General features: G+C 44.8%; 1 protein-coding gene across 1 annotated transcript in view; it reads right to left on the bottom strand.

Annotated features, from left to right (window-relative positions):
* The window catches only part of LOC110529438 (putative E3 ubiquitin-protein ligase RNF144A-A), a 46,774-nt gene that overhangs the window by 7,333 nt on the left and 16,680 nt on the right, over positions 1-22,761 (bottom strand). Inside the window, exons 2-7 of the mRNA XM_036984819.2 lie at positions 14,806-14,968; positions 9,892-9,996; positions 9,552-9,612; positions 8,252-8,462; positions 6,292-6,439; positions 3,885-3,974 (exon numbers count right to left, since the gene is read on the bottom strand). Of these exons, the coding sequence (XP_036840714.1) occupies positions 3,885-3,974; positions 6,292-6,439; positions 8,252-8,462; positions 9,552-9,612; positions 9,892-9,996; positions 14,806-14,949 (759 nt within the window). The 5' untranslated portion in view covers positions 14,950-14,968. The remainder of the gene's footprint in view (positions 1-3,884; positions 3,975-6,291; positions 6,440-8,251; positions 8,463-9,551; positions 9,613-9,891; positions 9,997-14,805; positions 14,969-22,761) is intronic.

The following is a 22,761-nucleotide window of genomic DNA, read 5'->3' as shown; positions in this document are numbered from 1 at the left end:
GGGTGGCCGGCTAACTTGGCAGAGTGAGCCCACTGAAGAACGGCCAGACGAGTAGGAACGGGAACGAAAAGAAGGTTCCTAGGACAAGCGCGCGGCGACGGAGTGTGAGTGAGCGCTTGTTTTACCTGCCTCTCAATTCCCCAGACAGTCAACCCGACAACACGCCCCTCAGGGAGAATCCCCTCGGGGTCAGTGGAGGCTACTGAAGAACTGAAGAGACGAGACAAAGCATCAGGCTTGGTGTTCTTAGAGCCCGGACGATAAGAAATCACGAACTCGAAACGAGCGAAAAACAGCGCCCAACGCGCCTGACGCGCATTAAGTCGTTTGGCAGAACGGATGTACTCAAGGTTCCTATGGTCAGTCCAAACGACAAAAGGAACGGTCGCCCCCTCCAACCACTGTCGCCATTCGCCTAGGGCTAACCGGATGGCGAGCAGTTCGCGGTTACCCACATCATAGTTACGTTCCGACGGCGACAGGCGATGAGAAAAATACGCGCATGGGTGGACCTTGTCGTCAGAGAGGGAGCGCTGAGAAAGGATGGCTCCCACGCCCACCTCTGACGCGTCAACCTCGACAACGAACTGTCTAGAGACGTCAGGTGTAACAAGGATAGGAGCGGATGTAAAACGATTCTTGAGGAGATCAAAAGCTCCCTGGGCGGAAACGGACCACTTAAAGCACGTCTTGACAGAAGTAAGGGCTGTGAGAGGAGCTGCCACCTGACCGAAATTACGGATGAAACGACGATAGAAGTTTGCGAAGCCGAGAAAGCGCTGCAGCTCGACGCGTGACTTAGGGACGGGCCAATCAATGACAGCTTGGACCTTAGCGGGATCCATCTTAATGCCTTCAGCGGAAATAACAGAACCGAGAAATGTGACGGAGGAGGCATGAAAAGTGCACTTCTCAGCCTTCACAAAAAGACAATTCTCTAAAAGGCGCTGGAGGACACGTCGAACGTGCTGAACATGAATCTGGAGTGACGGTGAAAAAATCAGGATATCGTCAAGGTAAACGAAAACAAAGATGTTCAGCATGTCTCTCAGGACATCATTGACTAATGCCTGAAAGACAGCTGGAGCGTTAGCGAGGCCGAAAGGAAGAACCCGGTATTCAAAGTGCCCTAACGGAGTGTTAAACGCCGTCTTCCACTCGTCCCCCTCCCTGATGCGCACGAGATGGTAAGCGTTACGAAGGTCCAACTTAGTGAAAAACCTGGCTCCCTGCAGGATCTCGAAGGCTGAAGACATAAGAGGAAGCGGATAACGATTCTTCACTGTTATGTCATTCAGCCCTCGATAATCTATGCAGGGGCGCAGAGACCCGTCCTTCTTCTTGACAAAAAAAAACCCCGCTCCGGCGGGAGAGGAGGAGGGGACTATGGTACCGGCGTCAAGAGCTACAGACAAATAATCTTCGAGAGCCTTACGTTCGGGAGCCGACAGAGAGTATAGTCTACCCCGGGGGGGGGGGGGTGGTTCCCGGAAGGAGATCAATACTACAATCATACGACCGGTGTGGAGGAAGAGAGGTGGCCCTGGACCGACTGAACACCGTGCGCAGATCGTGATATTCCTCCGGCACCCCTGTCAAATCACCAGGCTCCTCCTGTGAAGAAGAGACAGAGGAAACAGGAGGGATAGCAGACATTAAACATTTCACATGACAAGAGACGTTCCAGGAGAGGATAGAATTACTAGACCAATTAATGGAAGGATTATGACAAACTAGCCAGGGATGGCCCAAAACAACAGGTGTAAAAGGTGAACGAAAAATTAAAAAAGAAATGGTTTCACTATGATTACCAGAAACAGTGAGGGTTAAAGGTAGCGTCTCACGCTGAATCCTGGGGAGAGGACTACCATCCAGGGCGAACAAGGCCGTGGGCTCCTTTAACTGTCTGAGAGGAATGTCATGTTCCCGAGCCCAGGTCTCGTCCATAAAACAGCCCTCCGCCCCAGAGTCTATTAAGGCACTGCAGGAAGCTGACGAACCGGTCCAGCGTAGATGGACCGACAAGGTAGTGCAGGATCTTGAAGGAGAGACAGGAGTAGTAGCGCTCACCAGTAGCCCTCCGCTTACTGACGAGCTCTGGCCTTTTACTGGACATGAAGTGACAAAATGACCAGCGGAACCGCAATAGAGACAGAGGCGGTTGGTGATTCTCCGTTCCCTCTCCTTAGTCGAGATGCGGATACCTCCCAGCTGCATGGGCTCAGCACCCGAGCCGGCAGAGGAAGATGGTAGTGATGCGGAGAGGGAGGCGACGGAGAGCGCGAGCTCCTTTCCACGAGCTCGGTGACGAAGATCAACCCGTCGCTCAATGCGAATAGCGAGTTCAATCAAGGAATCCACGCTGGAAGGAACCTCCCGGGAGAGAATCTCATCCTTTACCTCTGCGCGGAAACCCTCCAGAAGACGAGCGAGCAAGGCCGGCTCGTTCCAGCCACTGGAGACAGCAAGAGTGCAAAACTCAATAGAGTAGTCTGTTATGGATCGATTGCCTTGACATAGGGAAGACAGGGCCCTGGAAGCCTCCTCCCCAAAAACAGATCGATCAAAAACCCGTATCATCTCCTCCTTAAAGTCCTGATACTGGTTAGTACACTCAGCCCTTGCCTCCCAGATTGCCGTGCCCCACTCACGAGCCCGTCCAATAAGGAGAGATATGACGTAGGCGACACGAGCAGTGCTCCTGGAGTAAGTGTTGGGCTGGAGAGAAAACACAATATCACACTGGGTGAGGAACGAGCGGCATTCAGTGGGCTCCCCAGAGTAACACGGCGGGTTATTGATTCTGGGCTCCGGAGATTCGAAAGCCCTGGAAGTGGCCGGTGGATCGAGGCGGAGATGGTGAACCTGTTCTGTGAGGTTGGAGACTTGGGTGGCCAGGGTCTCAACGGCATGTCGAGCAGCAGACACTTCCTGCTCGTGTCTGCCTAGCATCGCTCCCTGGATCCCGACGGCTGAGTGGAGAGGATCCGAAGTCGCTGGGTCCATTCTTGGTCGGATTCTTCTGTTATGGTGAGTGAATGAGGACCCAAAAGCGAACTAACTTAAACAGAGCTTCTTTAATAACCAAACATAGGTAGGCTCAGATAGACCGGCAGATTCCGACAGGACAGGACAAGGTTACAGCAAACATGACGATAGTCTGGCTCAGGCATGAAACACAACAAACAAGAATCCGACAAGGACAGGAACAGAAACAGAGAGAGATATAGGGACCTAATCAGAGGGAAAAAGGGAACAGGTGGGAAACGGGGTGAATGGGTAGTCAGAGGAGACAAGGAACAGCTGGGGGAAAGCGGGGGAGAAAAGGTAACCTAACAACGACCAGCAGAGGGAGACAGGGTGAAGGGAAAGGACAGAGACAAGACACAACATGACAGTACATGACAATTTCAGGTTATGTCGATATAGGACTCGTTTTACTGTGGATATAGATCATTTTGAACCTGTTTCCTCCAGCATCTTCACAAGGTCCTTTGCTGTCTGAAGGTAGGCCTTGAAATACATCCACAGGTACACCTCCAGTTGTCTCAAATGTCTCAAATGATGTCAGTTAGCCTATAAGAAGATTCTAAAGCCATGACATAATTTTCTGGAATTTTCCAAGCTGTTTAGAAGGACAGTCAACTTAGTGTGTGTACATTTCTGACCCACTGGAATTGTGATACAGTGATATTAAGTGAAATAATCTGTCTGTAAACAATTGTTGGAAGAATGTATGTAAACCTCCGACTTCAACTGTAGATACTGCTGCCACAGCTAACCTGTGTGACTGACTGGGTTCGAACCCGGAACTCCAGCATGCCAGACGATTGTTAGCCCGCTGAGCTAAAGCCAACTAATGCTTAGTTTTTACAATACAGTACCTGTGTCCGGTGCCAGATCACTGAAGCTCTGGAGTGGCCCAGTTTGTTTCTGCATGGCCCTTTATCGTAGTGGATCAGGAGGAAGTCGTCCTGGAGAGAGAGAAAGAATCACTATCAGGGTTAAAGCCTGGATTACATGTTTTAAAAGTCAGGGTTAAATGTGGGGGCAGGCCCACTAGAAAAATGGACACTGGCCGAGATCATATGTATGTTTTGACAAGACACACTAAGATTAGACTTGTAGATTAGACGTGTTGATATTTTCTGTTCAAATGGTTATCTATTGAATTATACATTCAGAATTCACCGATAAATTGACCCACGTGGAAATCTAAAATCAAAGAAACCGTAAATGACATGGTAATTGCCTAAATATAATTACTTCCATGACAGAATGAGAAAATGAACCTGAAAGCGTTTGGACATCAGAGCAATGTTGATGGAATCCTATTTGAGTCAGAAACAGATACTCATGTGATAAGAAACCTTAACTATAATAAGTAACTATTGGAATCAAGACTTAAAAATAACTGATATTGGCACAAGATGAAGGGAGTGTTAAAAAATAACGAACAGAATTACAATTAATTCAAATTGATGCTTAATCCAGTATAAACTGAAAGAGACAAAATTCACAAATTCTACAGCACAATGGCAGAGTCATGTCTTAAGTGTAAAACTAACAACTTCCGCCGAAGTTGGCTCCCCTGCCTGTTCGGGCGGTGCTCGGCGGTCCTCCTCACCGGCCTACTAGCCGCCACCGATCCCTTTTTCGTTGTCTGTTTGTTTTGTCTTATTAGTTGCACCTGTGTCTATTTGTGTGAGCTTGATGGGCTTCCGTATTTAAAGTAGGTTTACCCGCCCTTGTTTTTGTGCAGAATTAATTTTGTGTTACGTGTGTACGTTAGTTAGGTGTGTTCGTGTTCTGGACCTGGTACCCTGTGTTTTTGTATGGTCCATATATTTCCGCGCCCTGTGTTGTGGGCTTGTTTGTTTGTACCTTATTAAAGTACACTTTTTCCCTGTGGAACTCTCTGCGCCTGATTCCATTCCTCACACACCTAGTTCCCCGTGACATGAATAATGAATGCCTTCTGGGAGTGATATAAAGACAACAAAAAATTCGTTCGAATGCTGGCTGTCAGAAGTTTTACAATGTAGGTTTATTTTGAATCTGTCTATCTGTATAAAGTATTTCAAGACATGGCATATGGAGGTGTGGTGAGATACCCAATGGGTTGGACAATATAATTTTGTCACTTATATTGAAGAAGCTATTACTTAAATACTGTAAGTCAAATGATACCCCAACGTTAAGAGAATGTACAAATCTAATGCTTTATTGTTTAAGTATAACTGGCTACAGACGGAAACAACATAAATATTTGAAGTCATATGGGGCAGATTCTTACAAGCATTGAAAACAACATTATATGTGGATACGTTGGGGACATGTGTGTCCAAGCAAGTGTGATGTCATTAATGTTTGTTGAAAAGAATGTATGTAAATGTTAAGTTGACTGTTGTTTTTGCTATGTATGTTTTTTTTTATTGTAAAAACGGCAACAAAAGAGTAGTTTGCCTCCAGAACAGCCTGAATTCTTTTGAGCATGGATTCTACAAGGTGTGGCGTTCCAACGTTGCTCAATTGGTATCAAGGGACCTAACGTGTGCCAGGGAAACATTCCTCACACCATTACACCACCGCCACCAGTCTGTACTGTTGACACCAGGCAGGATGGGGCAATGGACTCATGCTGCTTAAGCCAAATCTTGACTCTACCATCAGCATGCTGCAACAGGAACTGGGATTCGTCGGGCCAGGCAATGTTTTTCCACTCCTCAATTGTTCATTGTTGGTGATCGCATGCCCCCTGGAGCTGCTTCTTCTTGTGTATAGCTGATAGGAGTGGAACCCGGTGTGGTTGTCTGCTGCAATAGCCCATCCGTGACAAGGACCGGGGAGTTCTGCATTCCCAGATGCCGTTCTGCACACCACTGTTGTAATGCACTGTTATTTGCCTGTTTGTGGACCGCCTGTTATTTTGCAGGTTTCTTGCCAGTCTCCTTCAACCTTTCTCATCAACAAGTTGTTTTTGGCCACAGGACTGCTGCTGACTGGATGTTTTTTGTTTGTTGCACCATTCTCTGTAAACCGTAGACTCTGTCGTACGTGAAAAGCCCAGGAGGCAGGTCGTTTCTGAGATACTGGAAGCGGCGCACCTGGCACCGACAGTCATACCACGCTCAAGGTCCTTTTTGCAAGCTCTGGTCACTGTGTGCAGGTTCCACACAATTCAATAGAACACTAGTAAGTATTAGAATATTAGACTGTATCTCTATGGCAGGCCCAGGCAGTAGCAGCAGAAGGTTGTGTATGTGTTGGGTGTTTATGGCTTCTACTCACGTCCAGAGACTCCAGACAGTACCAGCAGAAGGCGTGCTTACAGTTCTTGCACATCATCTGAGCACAGCCTTCGTCCCTCTCGATGTACACCTTACACTTGGGACAGCACTTGATGGGTGCATCTTCATCGTCGCTCTTGTAGAAGGAACTGGAAGACAATAATCATCAGGGGACAGGACATATATAGACCAGTACATACTGCACTGTCAAGGATAATAAGAGTGATACTAACAGCTAAACATCACTCTATCATTTACTCTGTGTTGGGCCTTGTTGTGTTCTTATTGTCTGTTGGACAATTGGACACATTGGACACGTTGAAATAGAACCTTGCCATTTTACAATGTTTCAAACCGGTTCCTTCCTACTGAACCCTACCCTGATCCAGGGTACAGTAGGCGAGTAGTATTAGTAGTAGTAGTAGTAGTAGTAGTAGTATTAGTAGTAGTAGTCGTAGTAGTAGTAGTAGTAGTAGTAGTAGTAGTAGTAGTAGTAGTAGTAGTAGTAGTAGTAGTAGTAGCAGCAGTAGTAGTAGTAGCACATGTGTTGTAGTAGTATTAGTAGTAGTAGTAGTAGTAGTAGTAGTAGTAGTATTAGTAGTAGTAGTAGTAGTAGTAGTCGTAGTAGTAGCAGTAGTAGTAGTAGCACATGTGTTGCAGTAGTAGTAGTATTAGTAGTAGTAGTAGTAGTAGTAGTCGTAGTAGTAGTAGCAGCAGTAGTAGTAGTAGTACATGTGTTGCAGTAGTAGTAGTACGTAGGTGTTTTGTAGTAGTAGTGGTAGGTGTGTTTTGTAGTAGTAATGGTAGTAGTAGTAAATGTGTTGTAGTAGTAGTAGTAGTAGTAATAGTAGTAATATTAGTAATAAATGTGTAGTAATAGAAGTAGTAGTAGTAGTACTAAATGTGTAGTAGTAGTAGGAGTAGTAGTAGTAGTAGTAGTAGTAAATGTGTTGAGGTAGTGGTAGTAGTAATAGTAGTTTGTAGTAGTAATAGTAGTAGTAAATATGTTGTACTAGTAGTAGTGGTAGTAATAGTAGTAATAGTAGTAGTAAATGTGGTGTAGTAGTAGTAGTAGTGATAGTAGTAGTAGTAATCGTAGTAATAATAGTAGTAAATGTGTTGTAGTAGTAGTAGTAGTAATAGCAGTAATAGTAATAGTAGTAATAGTAGTAGTACATGTGTTGTGGTAGTAGTAGTAGTAGTGGTAGTAAATGTGTTGTAGTAGAGGTAGTAGTAGTAGTAATAGTAGTAGTAGTAGTAAATGTGTTGTAGTAGTGGTAGTAGTAGTAGTAGTCGTAGTGGTGGTAGCAGTAGTAGTAGTAGGTGTTTTGTAGTAGTAGTTGTAGTAGTAGTAGTACATGCGTTGTAGTACTAGGTGTGTTGTTGTTGTAGTAGTATTAGCTGTATTGTAGTGTATTGCAGTGATAGTAGTAGTTAGTAGTAGTATGTGTGTAATAGTAGATGTGTTGTTGTAGTAGTAGTGGTAATAGTAGTAGGTGTGTAGTAGTAGCAGCAGTAGTTGTAGTAAATGTGTTGTAGTAGTAGTAGCGGTAGTAGTAGTGGTGGTAGTAGTAGTAGTAATAGTAGATGTGTTGTAGTAGTAGTAGGTGTATTGTAGTATTAGTGGTAGTAGTAGTAGTAGGTGTATATGTATATGTGTAGTAGTAGTACCTGCATTGTTGTAGTAGTAGTATTAGTAGTAGTATTAGTAGTAGTATGTGTGTAGTAGGTGTGTTGTAGTGGTAGTAGTGGGTGTATTGTATTAGTAGTGGTAGTAGTAGCTGTTTTGTTGTAGTAGTGATAGTTGTAGTATGTGTGTAGTAGTACTAGGCATGTTGTAGTATTAGCTGTATTGTAGTAGCTGTAGTAGTAGAGTAGTAGTTGTAGTAGTAGTAGTAGTAGCTGTGTTGTAGTGTTGTAGTTGTGTTTGTAATGGCAGTAGTAGTAATATTGTAGCCTACCTGGTCTCCCCGGGTAGGAAGGTGATGATGGGCATGTTGTCCTGGCAGGCCTGTCCTTTATGCCAGCTGGCCTGGCAGGCTGAGCAGAACTCCAGCCTGCACACCGAGCACTGGACCAGCTGTGGTAGTGCCACTTCCCCCTCCTTCAGTTGGCACACTGCCTGGCATGAAGAGGACGGGCACCAGGTTCGACACGGGTCCAGCAGCACCTCTGTGGAAGACACACATGGACAGGGTCGTATTCATTAAAGGACATTGTAACAAAACATTTTGCAGTGGAAAACTAACATTTGTATTGGATGAGTTCAGGTAGTCCTTCCCTGTTTCAGCCCATTTTCCACTGTTATCCTCCCATCACAAATGGACAGAGCTCTCTGATACCACAGAAACAGACTTCATGGTACAGTCAATATGGCCGCCGGTCTACCCATCACGGAACGTTGACTTAAAATGGGGAATCACGTACTAGTCATTGTATTTCTATGCCTGGGACCTCTTACCTCCACAGGAAACATGTGGGAACGGCACACCCAATAGAGAAACATGTAGAACAAGGCTACCACCACAGCTTCTGAAGCCATTTCCACTTCTCCATCTTTGGCATCTCAATAAAAGCTATTCTGAAATACAGTATGATTCCGTGTCCTGGCTTGATCTCCCTCTCATCACAATTATGCTAATCTTCTTGAACTCTTCTGTGGTCAGGAGTAAAAAATAAAAGCCTAACACATCCAGTACAGAACATTTAACAACAACTGCTGTGTGTGTGTGTGTGTGTGTGTGTGTGTGCATCCACTAAAAAGTTCTCATCTACCATTATCCATGAGCCAGATGTCTTAGGATTGTTTATCTGAAGGGGTTTCCAATTAAATCCTACGCAAATTCAATTAAACTGAATTTGAATAGTTAAGATGGAGAGAAAAAGCTCCCAGCCTTCGGCTCTGTCGGAGAGCCTTATGTCATCTGAACAGAGGCTAATATAGGTCTGAAAGTAGAGGAGAAAGAAGACACATTACTGAATAAACAGTCCAGTGTCTTCCTTTTCTCTACTCCTACAGCCTGTATGGTCAGTGTCAGGGTTACTGGGTCAGTGATCAGGGCTGTGACCTGTCCTGTGTCCACTCTCAGTCTCTTCTCTCTGTGAGTCTTATATAATGTTTTGAGAGGTTAAGATAGGTCTACAGTGGAGGAGAGCGGGAGGGAGTCACATTGATAACTTGCTCTCTCTACTACCACAGCTTGTGAATCGTCATGAGTCACCTGTCAGGGGTTAGAGGTCAAGGAAGTTGCCTGTACGTACCTCTCTCAAACTGCAGCCTCCTGTACCTCTGCATGCTCCCTGCTGCCACCATGCATTCAATCTGCAAGACAGAGACATACGTAGAGACATACACAGATATAGGTCTCTCATCACCCTGCTTGTTGCACTCTTGACCTGTTGAAGACGCATCCAGGTTCAATGGGAATAGAGACAAATAGCTACAGTACTTGGAGATCTCAGTGACAGTGTCTCAAATGGCACCCTATTCCCTACTTATAGGCCCTGATCAACAGTAGTGCACTACATAGGGAATAGGGTGCCATTTGGGACGGGCTCAGTTGAGTTCAATTGGAAGCCTGGTAGAACTACTTTACTATACCTCATTCTCTAGCAGGTGACCTTGTTTTGGGCAGGCAGAGTCTGGGCAGCTAATAGTGGTTTCGAGGCCCTCTTTGATCAGAAGTTCAACATACTGCTTCAGGCACTGCAAGGGAGAAGCAGAGGAATTAAATTTGATTACAAAAATACAATGGATAGTGTGTGTGTCCCAAATTGCACCTTATCCCCAATAAAGTGCACTCCTTTTGAGCAGAGCAAGATAGAGCAGTACAGGACAGAACAGTACAGGAAAGAACAGGACAGGACAGTATAGGACAGGACAGAACAGAACAGTACAATATAGGACAGAACAGAACAGAACAGAACAGTACAGGACAGAACAGTACAGGACAGTACAGAAAAGGACAGAACAGAACGGGACAGTACAGAACAGTGCAGAACAGGACAGAACAGTGCAGAACAGGACAGTACAGAACAGTGCAGAACAGGACAGAACAGTGCAGAAAAGGACAGTACAGAACAGTGCAGAACAGGACAATACAGAACAGGAAAAGACAGGACAGAACAGAACAGGACAGAACAGAACAGTACAGAATAGGACAGAATAGGACAGTACAGAACAGTACAGAACAAGACAGAACATGGCAGTACAGAACAGTACAGAATGGGACAGGACAGGACAGTACAGAACAGGACAGAACAGTGCAGAACAGTGTAGAATAGGACAGTACGGAACAGAACAGGACAGTACAGAACAGGACAGGACAGAACAGTACAGAACAGGACAGAACAGGACAGTACAGAACAGTACAGGACTGAACAGTATAGAACAGGACAGAACAGTACAGAACAGGACTGAACAGTACAGAACAGGACAGAACAGTACAGAACAGGACTGAACAGTACAGAACAGAACAGAACAGTAAAGGACAGGACATGACAGCCCAGGACAGAACAGTACAGAACAGGACAGTACAGGACAGGACAGTACAGAACAGGACAGTACAGAACAGGAGAGTACAGTGCAGAACAGGACAGTACAGTACGGAACAGTACAGTACAGAACAGTACAGAACAGAACAGGACAGAACATGGCAGTACAGAACAGTACAGAATGGGTCAGGACAGAACAGTGCAGAACAGTACAGTACAGAGCAGTACAGAATGGGTCAGGACAGAAAAGTACAGAACAGTGCAGAACAGTACAGTATAGAACAGTACAGAACAGTGTAGAACAGGACAGTGCAGAACAGGACAGTACAGAACAGGACAGGACAGTGCAGAACAGGACAGTGCAGAACAGGACAGTGCAGAACAGGACAGTACAGAACAGGACAGTGTAGAACAGGACAGTGCAGAACAGGACAGTACAGAACCGGACAGAACAGTGCAGAACAGGACAGTACAGAACAGTGCAGAACAGGACAGTACAGAACAGGACAGTACAGAACAGGACAGGACAGTGCAGAACAGGACAGTGCAGAACAGGACAGTGCAGAACAGGACAGTACAGAACAGGACAGTGTAGAACAGGACAGTGCAGAACAGGACAGTACAGAACCGGACAGAACAGTGCAGAACAGGACAGTACAGAACAGTGCAGAACAGGACAGAACAGTGCAGAACAGTGCAGAACAGGACAGTACAGAACAGTGCAGAACAGTACAGGAAAGAACAGGACAGGACAGTACAGGACAGGACAGAACAGAACAGTACAATATAGGGCAGAAGAGAACAGAACAGTACAGGACAGAACAGTACAGGACAGTACAGAAAAGGACAGAACAGAACGGGACAGTACAGAACAGTGCAGAACAGGACAGTACAGAACAGTGCAGAACAGGACAGAACAGTGCAGAAAAGGACAGTACATAACAGTGCAGAACAGGACAATACAGAACAGGAAAAGACAGGACAGAACAGAACAGGACAGAACAGGACAGAACAGAACAGTACAGAATAGGACAGAATAGGACAGTACAGAACAGTACAGAACAAGACAGAACATGGCAGTACAGAACAGTACAGAATGGGACAGGACAGGACAGTACAGAACAGGACAGAACAGTGCAGAACAGTGTAGAATAGGACAGTACAGAACAGAACAGGACAGTACAGAACAGGACAGTACAGAACAGTACAGGACAGAACAGTACAGAACAGTACAGAACAGGACAGTACAGAACAGTACAGAACAGTACAGGACTGAACAGTATAGAACAGGACAGAACAGGACTGAACAGTACAGAACAGGACAGAACAGTAAAGGACAGGACATGACAGCCCAGGACAGTACAGAACAGGAGAGTACAGTGCAGAACAGGACAGTACAGTACGGAACAGTACAGTACAGAACAGTACAGAACAGAACAGGACAGAACAGAACATGGCAGTACAGAACAGTACAGAATGGGTCAGGACAGAACAGTGCAGAACAGTACAGTACAGAGCAGTACAGAATGGGTCAGGACAGAACAGTGCAGAACAGTACAGTATAGAACAGTACAGAACAGTGTAGAACAGGACAGTGCAGAACAGGACAGTACAGAACAGGACAGTACAGAACAGGACAGGACAGTGCAGAACAGGACAGTGCAGAACAGGACAGTGCAGAACAGGACAGTACAGAACAGGACAGTACAGAACAGGACAGTGTAGAACAGGACAGTGCAGAACAGGACAGTACAGAACCGGACAGAACAGTGCAGAACAGGACAGTGCAGAACAGGACAGTACAGAACAGTGCAGAACAGGACAGTACAGAACAGTGTGGAACAGGACAGTGCAGAACAGGACAGGACAGAACAGGACAAAACAGAACGTGGCAGTACAGAACAGTACAGAATGGACCAGGACAGAACAGGACAGTACAGAACAGGACAGAACAATGCAGAACAGTACAGAACAGTGCAGAACAGGACAGTACAGAACAGTGCAGAACAGGACAGTACAGAACAGTGTAGAATAGGACAGTGCAGAACAGGACAGAACAGGACAGTACAGAACAGGACAGTACAGAACAGGACAGTGCAGAACAGGACAGTACAGAACAGGACAGAACAGGAGGGTACAGAACAGTGTAGAACAGGACAGTGCAAAACAGGACAGTACAGGACAGTACAGAACAGTGCAGAACAGTGTAGAACAGGACAGTGCAGAACAGGACAGAGCAGAACAGTACAGAACAGGACAGAATAGAACATAGCAGTACATAACAGTACAGAATGGGACAGGACAGAACAGGACAGTACAGTACAGAACAGTGCAGAACAGGACAGTACAGTGCAGAACAGTGCAGAACAGGACAGAACAGGACAGGGCAGAACAGTACAGAACAGGACAGTGCAGAACAGGACAGCACAGAACAGGACAGGACATTATAGAACAGTACAGGACAGTACAGAACAGGACATAACAGTACAGAACAGGACAGAACAGAACATGGCAGAACAGGACAGAACAGGACAGAACAGTGCAGAACAGAACAGTGCAGAACAGGACAGAATCGGACAGAACAGGGCAGAACAGAACAGTACAGTACAGGACAGCGCAGAACAGCACAGAACAGGACAGTACAGAACAGTACAGAACAGTGCAGAACAGGACAGAACAGTACAGAACAGTACAGGACAGTACAGAACAGTGCAGAACAGGACAGAACAGGACAGAACAGTACAGAACAGTACAGAACAGTTCAGAACAGGACAGTACAGGACAGTACAGAACAGGACAGAACAGTACAGAACAGGACAGGACATTATAGAACAGGACAGGACATTATAGAACAGTACAGGACAGTACAGAACAGAACAGGTCAGTACAGTACAGGACAGTACAGAACAGAACAGGACAGAACAGTGCAGAACAGGACAGAACAGTAAAGGACATGACAGCACAGCACAGGACAGAACAGTACAGAACAGAACAGAACAGTACAGAACAGAACAGTACAGAACAGAACAGTACAGAACAGGGCAGGACAGTAAAGGACAGAACAGTACAGAACAGGACAGTACAGAACAGTGCAGAACAGGACAGTACAGAACAGTGCAGAACAGGACAGTACAGAACAGGACAGAACAGGGCAGGACAGAAAAGGACAGGACATGAAAGCACAGGACAGAACAGGTCGGAAAAGGACAGGACAGAACAGAACAGGACTAGACTTATCCCAGTTCTCTAGTATCCTCTAGTCTTCCTACATGATGATACAGGCAGGCAGACGTTACATAATGTTGACCTCCACTCACTCCACAAGTCACACTCTCACTTAGGAGGAACAAGAACAGTTACATCAACACAGTCCAAGCTGCTCCTCCTCATCAGAATAGGTCCTGTGTTTGGTACCCTATTCATTTTATACTGCACGACTTTTGACCAGAGCTCTGAAGTACAGTATGTTCAGCACTGCTGAGTGCTGTCCTGTTCTCAATCACACTCTTCACTAACTGCAGCTATACTTAAGTCAGCACACTTGTAGGGGTACTAGGGGTAAGTGCACAATCAGAGTACATGGCTATATCAGGATCCATTAAGACTGGGTTGATTTCATCAGGCACCAAATGGAAGAAAACAGACTTAAACGGGGAGGGACTACCTAGAAGTATCCAATAAAAAAACATTCATTTTCACTTTCCGTCTTATCATTAAGGGACACGGTAACAAAATGTTTTCCAACAGAACATGAAAATGTGTGTTTCCTACAGTTCAGTTCCTCACTGTTTCACTCCGTTTTCTTCTGTTTGATACGTAATTAACACAGCCCAGTCTTAATACAGCCATGGCCTCTATCTGTTTCATAACTTAAAAATGCTCTTTCCTCCACACCTCAAAAGAGGTGTGCTACTGACTTAAATAGATATGTGCTTAGTGAAGTGTGTGATTCCGTCTGTTTTCTTCTGCTTGGTGCCTAATGAACAGGACCTATTCAGGTGTGTAGGCTGTACCTACTGACCAGGCTGCAGAAGACACATTGGCACTGGCTGATGGTGGTCATCTGCTCACGTGGGAACTCCCCAAGGCACAGCTTGCAGGACATCAGGGGGTCCAGGGCCAGGTCCCAGGTGGGACGGTACCGTGCAGACGGGCCCGTCGTCATGACGTCTGGCACAGGTGACCTGGAACACAGGTTATAAGATCAGTAATACTGTAATAATTATTCATTCACTCATGGTAGAACGTCTGCGAGCAAGTTGGCAGGTAGCCTAGTAGTTAGAGTGTTGGGCTAGTAACCGGAAGGTTGCTGGGTCGAATCCCTGGGCTGAATCTGTTGTTCTACCCCTGAGCAAGGCAGTTAACCCACTGTTCCCCGGTAAGCTGTCATTGTAATTAAGAATTTGTTCTTAACTGACTTGCCTAGTAAAATGTATATATATATATATATACTTTCTAAGTCAGCCTAGATTCTTCTTATTATTATATCATTATTATTATTATTATCTTTCTATTGTTCTTCTTTGAAAATGAATACCATCAAATGACATCCCTGGTTTGATGATTTTCAATTTGATCGTCCATCAACTTTTCATTGAATGAACAGTGTTTCTTCTAAGGTTCATCAAAATAAGTTCTTCATAACAACAGCTTGTTTAAAAATTCATATAGGTTATTTTGTCATGAATATTCAATCTGTCTAGCACTTTTGAAGGTGTTATGGAGTCATGAAAGTAACACTGTCATCCTGAGTTGCTGGTTTCGAGAGTGAACAGTTTTTTAAAAATTTTAAGTGCAGAGCCCATATCACTAAGAGCTTTTCCCCTCCCATTCCACATACGAGCTTACAACTGTCCAGAACAGTACAGCACAGACCAGCCTCTACAGGACACTACAACTGTTCAGAACAGTACAGCACAGACCAGCCTCTACAGGACACTACAGCTGTTCAGAACAGTACAGCACAGACCAGCCTCTACAGGACACTACAACTGTCCAGAACAGTACAGCACAGACCAGCCTCTACAGGACACTACAACTGTTCAGAACAGTACAGCACAGACCAGCCTCTACAGGACACTACAACTGTTCAGAACAGTACAGCACAGACCAGCCTCTACAGGACACTACAACTGTCCAGAACAGTACAGCACAGACCAGCCTCTACAGGACACTACAGCTGTTCAGAACAGTACAACACAGACCAGCCTTTACAGGACACTACAGCTGTTCAGAACAGTACAGCACAGACCAGCCTCTACAGGACACTACAACTGTTCAGAACAGTACAGCACAGACCAGCCTCTACAGGACACTACAACTGTTCAGAACAGTACAGCACAGACCAGCCTCTACAGGACACTACAACTGTCCAGAACAGTACAGCACAGACCAGCCTCTACAGGACACTACAGCTGTTCAGAACAGTACAACACAGACCAGCCTTTACAGGACACTACAGCTGTTCAGAACAGTACAGCACAGACCAGCCTCTACAGAACATTACAACTGTTCAGAACAGTACAGCACAGACCAGCCTCTACAGGACACTGCAGCTGTTCAGAAGAGTACAACACAGACCAATCTCTACAGAACACTACAGCTGTTCAGAACAGTATAACACAGACCAGCCTCTACAGGACACTACAGCTGTTCAGAACAGTACAGCACAGACCAGCCTCTCTCCACTCCATTCTGGTTCCAGTGAGAGGGAGAGAGAGCTTCATTTCAGAGACTTAATTTCAACCTAGAGTGAGTGAATGTGAGAAGCGTTATGCAAATATACAACACGTTCCTCTCACTTCACACAGAGTAGAGGGAAGTTGTGAATTGATTGACCAGGCACCATGACTGTGTTAAGCCTTTAAACGGCCCTACTCTGTACTGTGTGAGAGGGATGCCTCATGGGGAGGACCAAGCTACTGTGGAACTGGCACCACAGGGATTTATGAAAGCAGAGCCAAGTTCAAACCTCAAACCTCAATGGTCCAAAGTGCCTATTTATGAACAAAGATGGAAATTAGTGTTGCTTGCCTTCCACAGAGCCATGTGTCACTACTGTAACTAGACTATACAGCTAGTGAGTTCTCTTTTCTACCCTAAGATCATTCATGTGGATTGGTAGTGTGGAGACAGGGTTGGAGATGACAGGGTTGGAGACAGATGGAACTGAAGGACCTCCTGGAGGACTGTGTGTGTGTGTGTGTGTGTGTGTGTGTGTGTGTGTGTGTGTGTGTGTGTGTGTGTGTGTGTGTGTGTGTGTGTGTGGATGACCAACATCACACAGTTGTACCACAGCCAGACCTCCTTCCCACCCCCACCACTCTAATATTAGGAACCTGAGTGAGAGTATGTGACCGTGTCTGAATGTCTGAAACTATAAAAAGGATCATGTTGATGACACATGGGCACATGGCGTATCACATCCTCCACAAAGTGTCAATACAACATAATTTTCCTCCAAACACAGTACAGATGAGAAAATACGTGTCATATGGATATCACTCCAGACAACATGTCTCACAGTGGGTTCGCCCCAAATGGCACCCAAGTGCATTTTAGTGCAAAATAGTGCACTTGTGGAGAATCTGGTGCCATTTGGGACTCACACTTAGTGTTTCTACTGTATAATAACCAGATGGTATGAGAAAATATATATCCAGAAATAAGGTAGATATCATCCTAACTGATGTTGTCACATTAATATACAGAAAGCGAGGGAGGGTTCAGAGTGGGTGGGATGGATAGAGTCTTTCATTTCGTAACAAACCCATTATGACCATAGACTACCAGGCTGACTCCAGCAGCAATACAACTGGATATTAAACATATTATGTTCAGCCCATCACTAATTAATAAATGATTTTATCAACATCGCCATAATCACATTAATGAATGCTGTGTGTACAAATGAAGGCTGCCCTGCCATATAACAGTGAGAATGAATGGGAAGACAACAGTGAAAATGAATGGGACACAACGTTTACAATGAATAGGAACATTTAACAGTGAGAGCCTAAGTCATTGGGTGCGTCACAATTTTATACTCCTGAGCGGTGCAATGGTCTAAGGCACTGCCATACTGTGCTAGAGGTGTCACTACAAACCCTGGTTCAATCCTGGGTGCTGCACAATTGGCCCAGTGTTGTCTTGGTTACTGGAGGGTTTGGCTGGGGTAGGCTGTCATTGTAAAAAATAATTTGATCTTAACTGACTTGCCTAGTTAAATAAAGATACAATTAGCAACATATTTAGTGCACTGCCTTTGACCAGATGCCTGGGAATACATTAGGGTGCTATTGGGATATGCAAGGCCTAAACTACTGGCAGAGTAAGGGGGAAAACTCAAGTACAGCACCCTACTTAACTATGACATTTCATTGCCAGGCGAGTTGAAACCAGTGAGCAGAATAGGTCAGTTCAGTTGACTTCTCAGCATGCCTCAATGCTTGCTCTCTCTGTCTCGGGCTTTCTCTCTGCCGAGTCATTCCATGTCATTTCAGCAGGCCATGAAATCGTTTCTGTAGTTTGAAACAATTAGCATTCCTGAAGCATTTTTTCATTTAATTTAAGCTAATTGTGTGCACCCAAATTGGCCCTTTTAATTTGTAAGATAAACATAATATTCTTCAAATATAGTACCCAAAAATCGATTTGGACCAAACCTTTTCCTACCATTGAGTAAGACAAGAAGAATCCAATAGCAGGGTCAAAAGACACCCAGAGAGCCCCCACACCAATCCCACCCCAACAACCAGTATTCAGTAGCAGTTCTCTGACAGATTATGCCTAAGAGGAGGACAAACTGAATTGCATTCATGGAGGACTGGCTTGAATTGTGAGGATGACCATTCAATTTTTTTTCAACATGAGCAAAAGTTATTGGTTTTCTACCCAAAGTTGCAAAGAAAAATATATATTTATAAACCAAACATGCAACAATTTCAACGATTTTACTGAGTTACAGTACAAATCAGTAAATTAGGCCTTAATCTAGGTCATAGATAGCTTTAAAAAAAAAAAGGTAGGGGCGTGGTCAGAAAACCAGTCATTATCTGGTGTGACCACCATTTGCCTCGTGCAGCGCGACACATCTCCTTCACACAGAGTTGATCAGGCTGTTGATTGTGGCCTGATGAATGTTCTCCCACTCCTCCTCAATGAATGTGCAAAGTTGCTGAATATTGGTGGGAACTGGAACCCGCTGTCGTACACTTCGATCCAGAGTAGGGCTGTCCCTGACAAAAAACAATCATAGTCGACCAAGAGTCGTCTGTTCTATCGACCAATCGATTTGGTCGAAATGTTTAAATGTGAATTCCTTCATATACTGTATAGACACATTCTATGTGTTTTAATCAAATCAACTATATGCACTTAGCTTGTCTGATGCTTAAAGCAAAAGGTTTCATGAAATAATTAAGACACACAAATGACTAGAGGGAGTCCGACCGCAATTGATTTGATTGTGCCGGGCCGGGCTCAGATGTGCTGTGCTGTGTAAAAAGAAGACAGCGAGTGACTGTGTGACTAGCATCCGTTGTTTCTCTCCTCCCTGCTGCAGCGACCAATACAGAACATCAGCAGTGTGTATCGCGTGATGCTGAAGCTGCAAGATAATTACAGCCATTTCTTTTTTGTTGAATTTTACCCCTTTTTCTCCCCAATTTTGTGGTATCCAATTGTTGTAGTAGCTACTATCTTGTCTCATTGCTACAACTCCCGTACGGGCTCGGGAGAGACGAAGGTTGAAAGTCATGCGTCCTCCGATACACAACCCAACCAAGCCGCTGCTTCTTAACACAGCACGCATCCAACCCGGAAGCCAGCCGCACCAATGCGCCGGAGGAAACACTGTGCACCTGGCCACCTTGGTTAGCGCACACTGCGCCCAGCCCGCCACAGGAGTCGCTGGTGCGCGATGAGACAAGGACACCCCTACCGACCAAGCCCTCCCTAACCCGGGCGACGCTAGGCCAATTGTGCGTCGCCCCACGGACCTCCCGGTCACGGCTGGTTACAACAGAGCCTGGGCGCGAACCCAGGGACTCTGATGGCACAGCTGGCGCTGCAGTACAGCGCCCTTAACCACTGCGCCACCCGGGAGGCCAATTACAGCCCTTTCTGACTGAATTGTGTAAAGATCTTTGCAACATGGGGCCGTGCATTTTATGCTGAAACATGAGGTGATGACGGCAGATGAATGGCACGACAATGGGCCTTAGGTTCTAATCATGGTATCTTTGTGCATTCAAATTGAAATCGCTAAAATGCAATTGTGTTCGTTGTCGGTAGCTTATGCCTGCCCATACCATAACCCCACTGCCACCATGGGGCACTCTGTTCACAATGTTGACATCAGCAAACCGCTCGCCCACATGATGCCATACACGCTGTTTGCCATCTGCCTGGTACAGTTGAAACCGGGATTAATCCACAAAGAGCACACTTCTCCAGCGTGTCAGTGGCCATCGACGGTGAGCATTTGCCCACTGAAGTCGATTACGACGCCGAACTGCAGACTCTAGTGAGAACAACGAGCACGCTTCCCTGAGATGGTTTCTGACAGTTTGTGTAGAAATTCTTCAGTTTTGCAAACCCACAGTTTCATCAGCTTTCTGGGTGGCTGGTCTCAGACGATCCCGCAGGAGAAGAAGACTGATGTGGAGGGGCTGACGTGGTTACCCGGTTGGACATACTGGCAAATTCTTTTAATTATTTTTGGAGGCGGCTTACGGGAGACAAATTAACATTTAATGTAATTCTCCGGCAACAGCTCTGGTGGACATTCCTGCAGTCAGCATGCCAATTGTACACTCCCTCAAAACTTGAGACGTCTGTAGCATTGTGTTGTGTGACAAAACTGCACATTTTAGAGTGGCCTTTTATTGTCCCCAGCACAAGGTCAACCTGTGTAATGATCATGCTTTTTAATCAGCTTCTTGATATGCCACACCTGTCAGGTGGGTGGATAATCTTGGCAAAGGAGAAATGCTCACTAACAGGGATGTAAACAAATTTATGCACAAAATTTGAGAGAAATACACTTTTTATGTGTATGGAAAATTTCTAGGATCTTTTATTTCAGCTCATGAAACATGGGACCAACACTTTACACGTTACATTTATATTTGTGTTCAGTATTAAACACAAAACACCAGCAACATGGAGAAAAGGGTGCGGTGGCAGTAGCACAAACAGCGGTATCTAGTGGGCAAAACGTTGTACTTTCACACTCATTTATGGTAAATAATGCAACGGACTTATTTAAAAAAAAACATTCCCAGATTCACAGGGAATACATTAAATAGAATGAAGAAACAATACCCCAAGAAGCAGCTCCATACTACTTGTCAGACATAGAGAACTGATACTGTACACTGGTTAGTGGGGTGAGATTGGCGTGGGGTGGCTATTGATCCTTTTATTGGATTCCTCAGGCCTAACTCATTGTTAGGAAGAATTATGGTCCAAATCGGATATTATGTACTATATTTATTGAAGATTATATGAATCCTATAAATTACAATAGCTTACTAGCAATCAGTTTCTCAGAGATCAAATTATATTTAAACAAAATAATGTTGCAGGAATGCTAACCTTATCTGTTTCTAACTACAGAAATTATTTCAGAACAATATGAGATGGTGGGTGTCGAAATCCTCTTTCTTGTGCTTTTTGAGGTGGCTTGATTACCTTCTCTCCCAGGTTGTCTAAGGCACTGCATTTCAGTGCTAGAGGTGTCACTATGGATACCTTGGATACCTCAAATCCAGGTTGTATCACAACTGGCTGTGATTGGGAGTCTCATAGGGTGGCGCACAATTGGCCCAGTGTCGTCCGGGTTTGGCTGGTGTAGGCTGTCATTGTAAATAAGAATTTGTTCTTAACTGACTTGCCAGGTTATATATATATATTTTTAAATCTCTGTCTCTTTACCCTGTGACAGACAGAGAACAGTGAGGTGGGTACTACCTCTCTGACTGACTGGCCATTTGTATAATTGATAGTGACACCCTGTAATTGCACCCCAGCTTTGTTTAGGCCAATTAGGATTGTCTACAGGAGTCAATCTCTTGTTATTGCCTCGTCCGAAGCTTGGAAAGAAACACTTCTATCATCACTTACAAAATATGTGTTTTGACATGCAGAAAGGCAAGCCAATATGCTATAATGGCTGGCTATTAGTTGATCACTCATATTTTTTTGTGATGGACTGTATGGAAATTGACAATTTTAGTTGTTTGTTCTCATTCATTTAATGGACGACTGTGAGTCAGAAATGGGGATTGATTCCTCTCTCTGCATGGTAGACCAGACCAGCTTGTTACCAGCCCATCTCCTGCTTTAACCACCCATCTGGACAAGCGGCTCAGAGCAACGTCCCTGTGCTACTAGCCCTAGGAGAACACTGCTGATAAATAGATCAACTAGATAGGCTTCATTCTAGATATGCATAATGCTATAATCTATTTTGATTGTAAATGCTATACTTGACAATACAAAGACTGGATTTATATAATCTGAGGCTGAATCTGTTAGTTAAAAACCACTCTTAAAGAGTGGTACATCCATTTTGGACATTTAAATTAATTATAAATTAAAGAAAATAATTGATAAATGCCTCATGAGTTTAATTCCAGCCCCATCCCCTCCCCTGTTTAACAAAAAAGTGGCAAGGTGGCACCTGTCTTCTGAATCTAAATGAACTGACAGCTTTCATTTCAGTCCCTACAAGCATATACTGTAGCTACATAATGTCGGTATCAAGGGCTTATGTAAACTATTTTTATGTATAATCCATCTAGGTTAAACAAAGCAACAGTAAACATGTCCTCCCCCACAAAAATGTAATGGCTTAGTTGATGGAATAGATGTTTAGTAGTGCTTAGGTTGTTACGAGTGTACTGATAAGTATGATACTTTGAAAAAACACTATATCAGTGTTGTGCCTGTTGTTCACATGCGTATCTGCCCT

This window comes from Oncorhynchus mykiss, chromosome 8 (assembly GCF_057628025.1).
Source record: "Oncorhynchus mykiss isolate SJ-2025 chromosome 8, ASM5762802v1, whole genome shotgun sequence".
Lineage (NCBI taxonomy): Eukaryota > Metazoa > Chordata > Actinopteri > Salmoniformes > Salmonidae > Oncorhynchus > Oncorhynchus mykiss.
The sequence above is the reverse complement of the archived record's forward strand: the minus strand, read 5'-3'. Positions and strand labels throughout refer to the sequence as shown.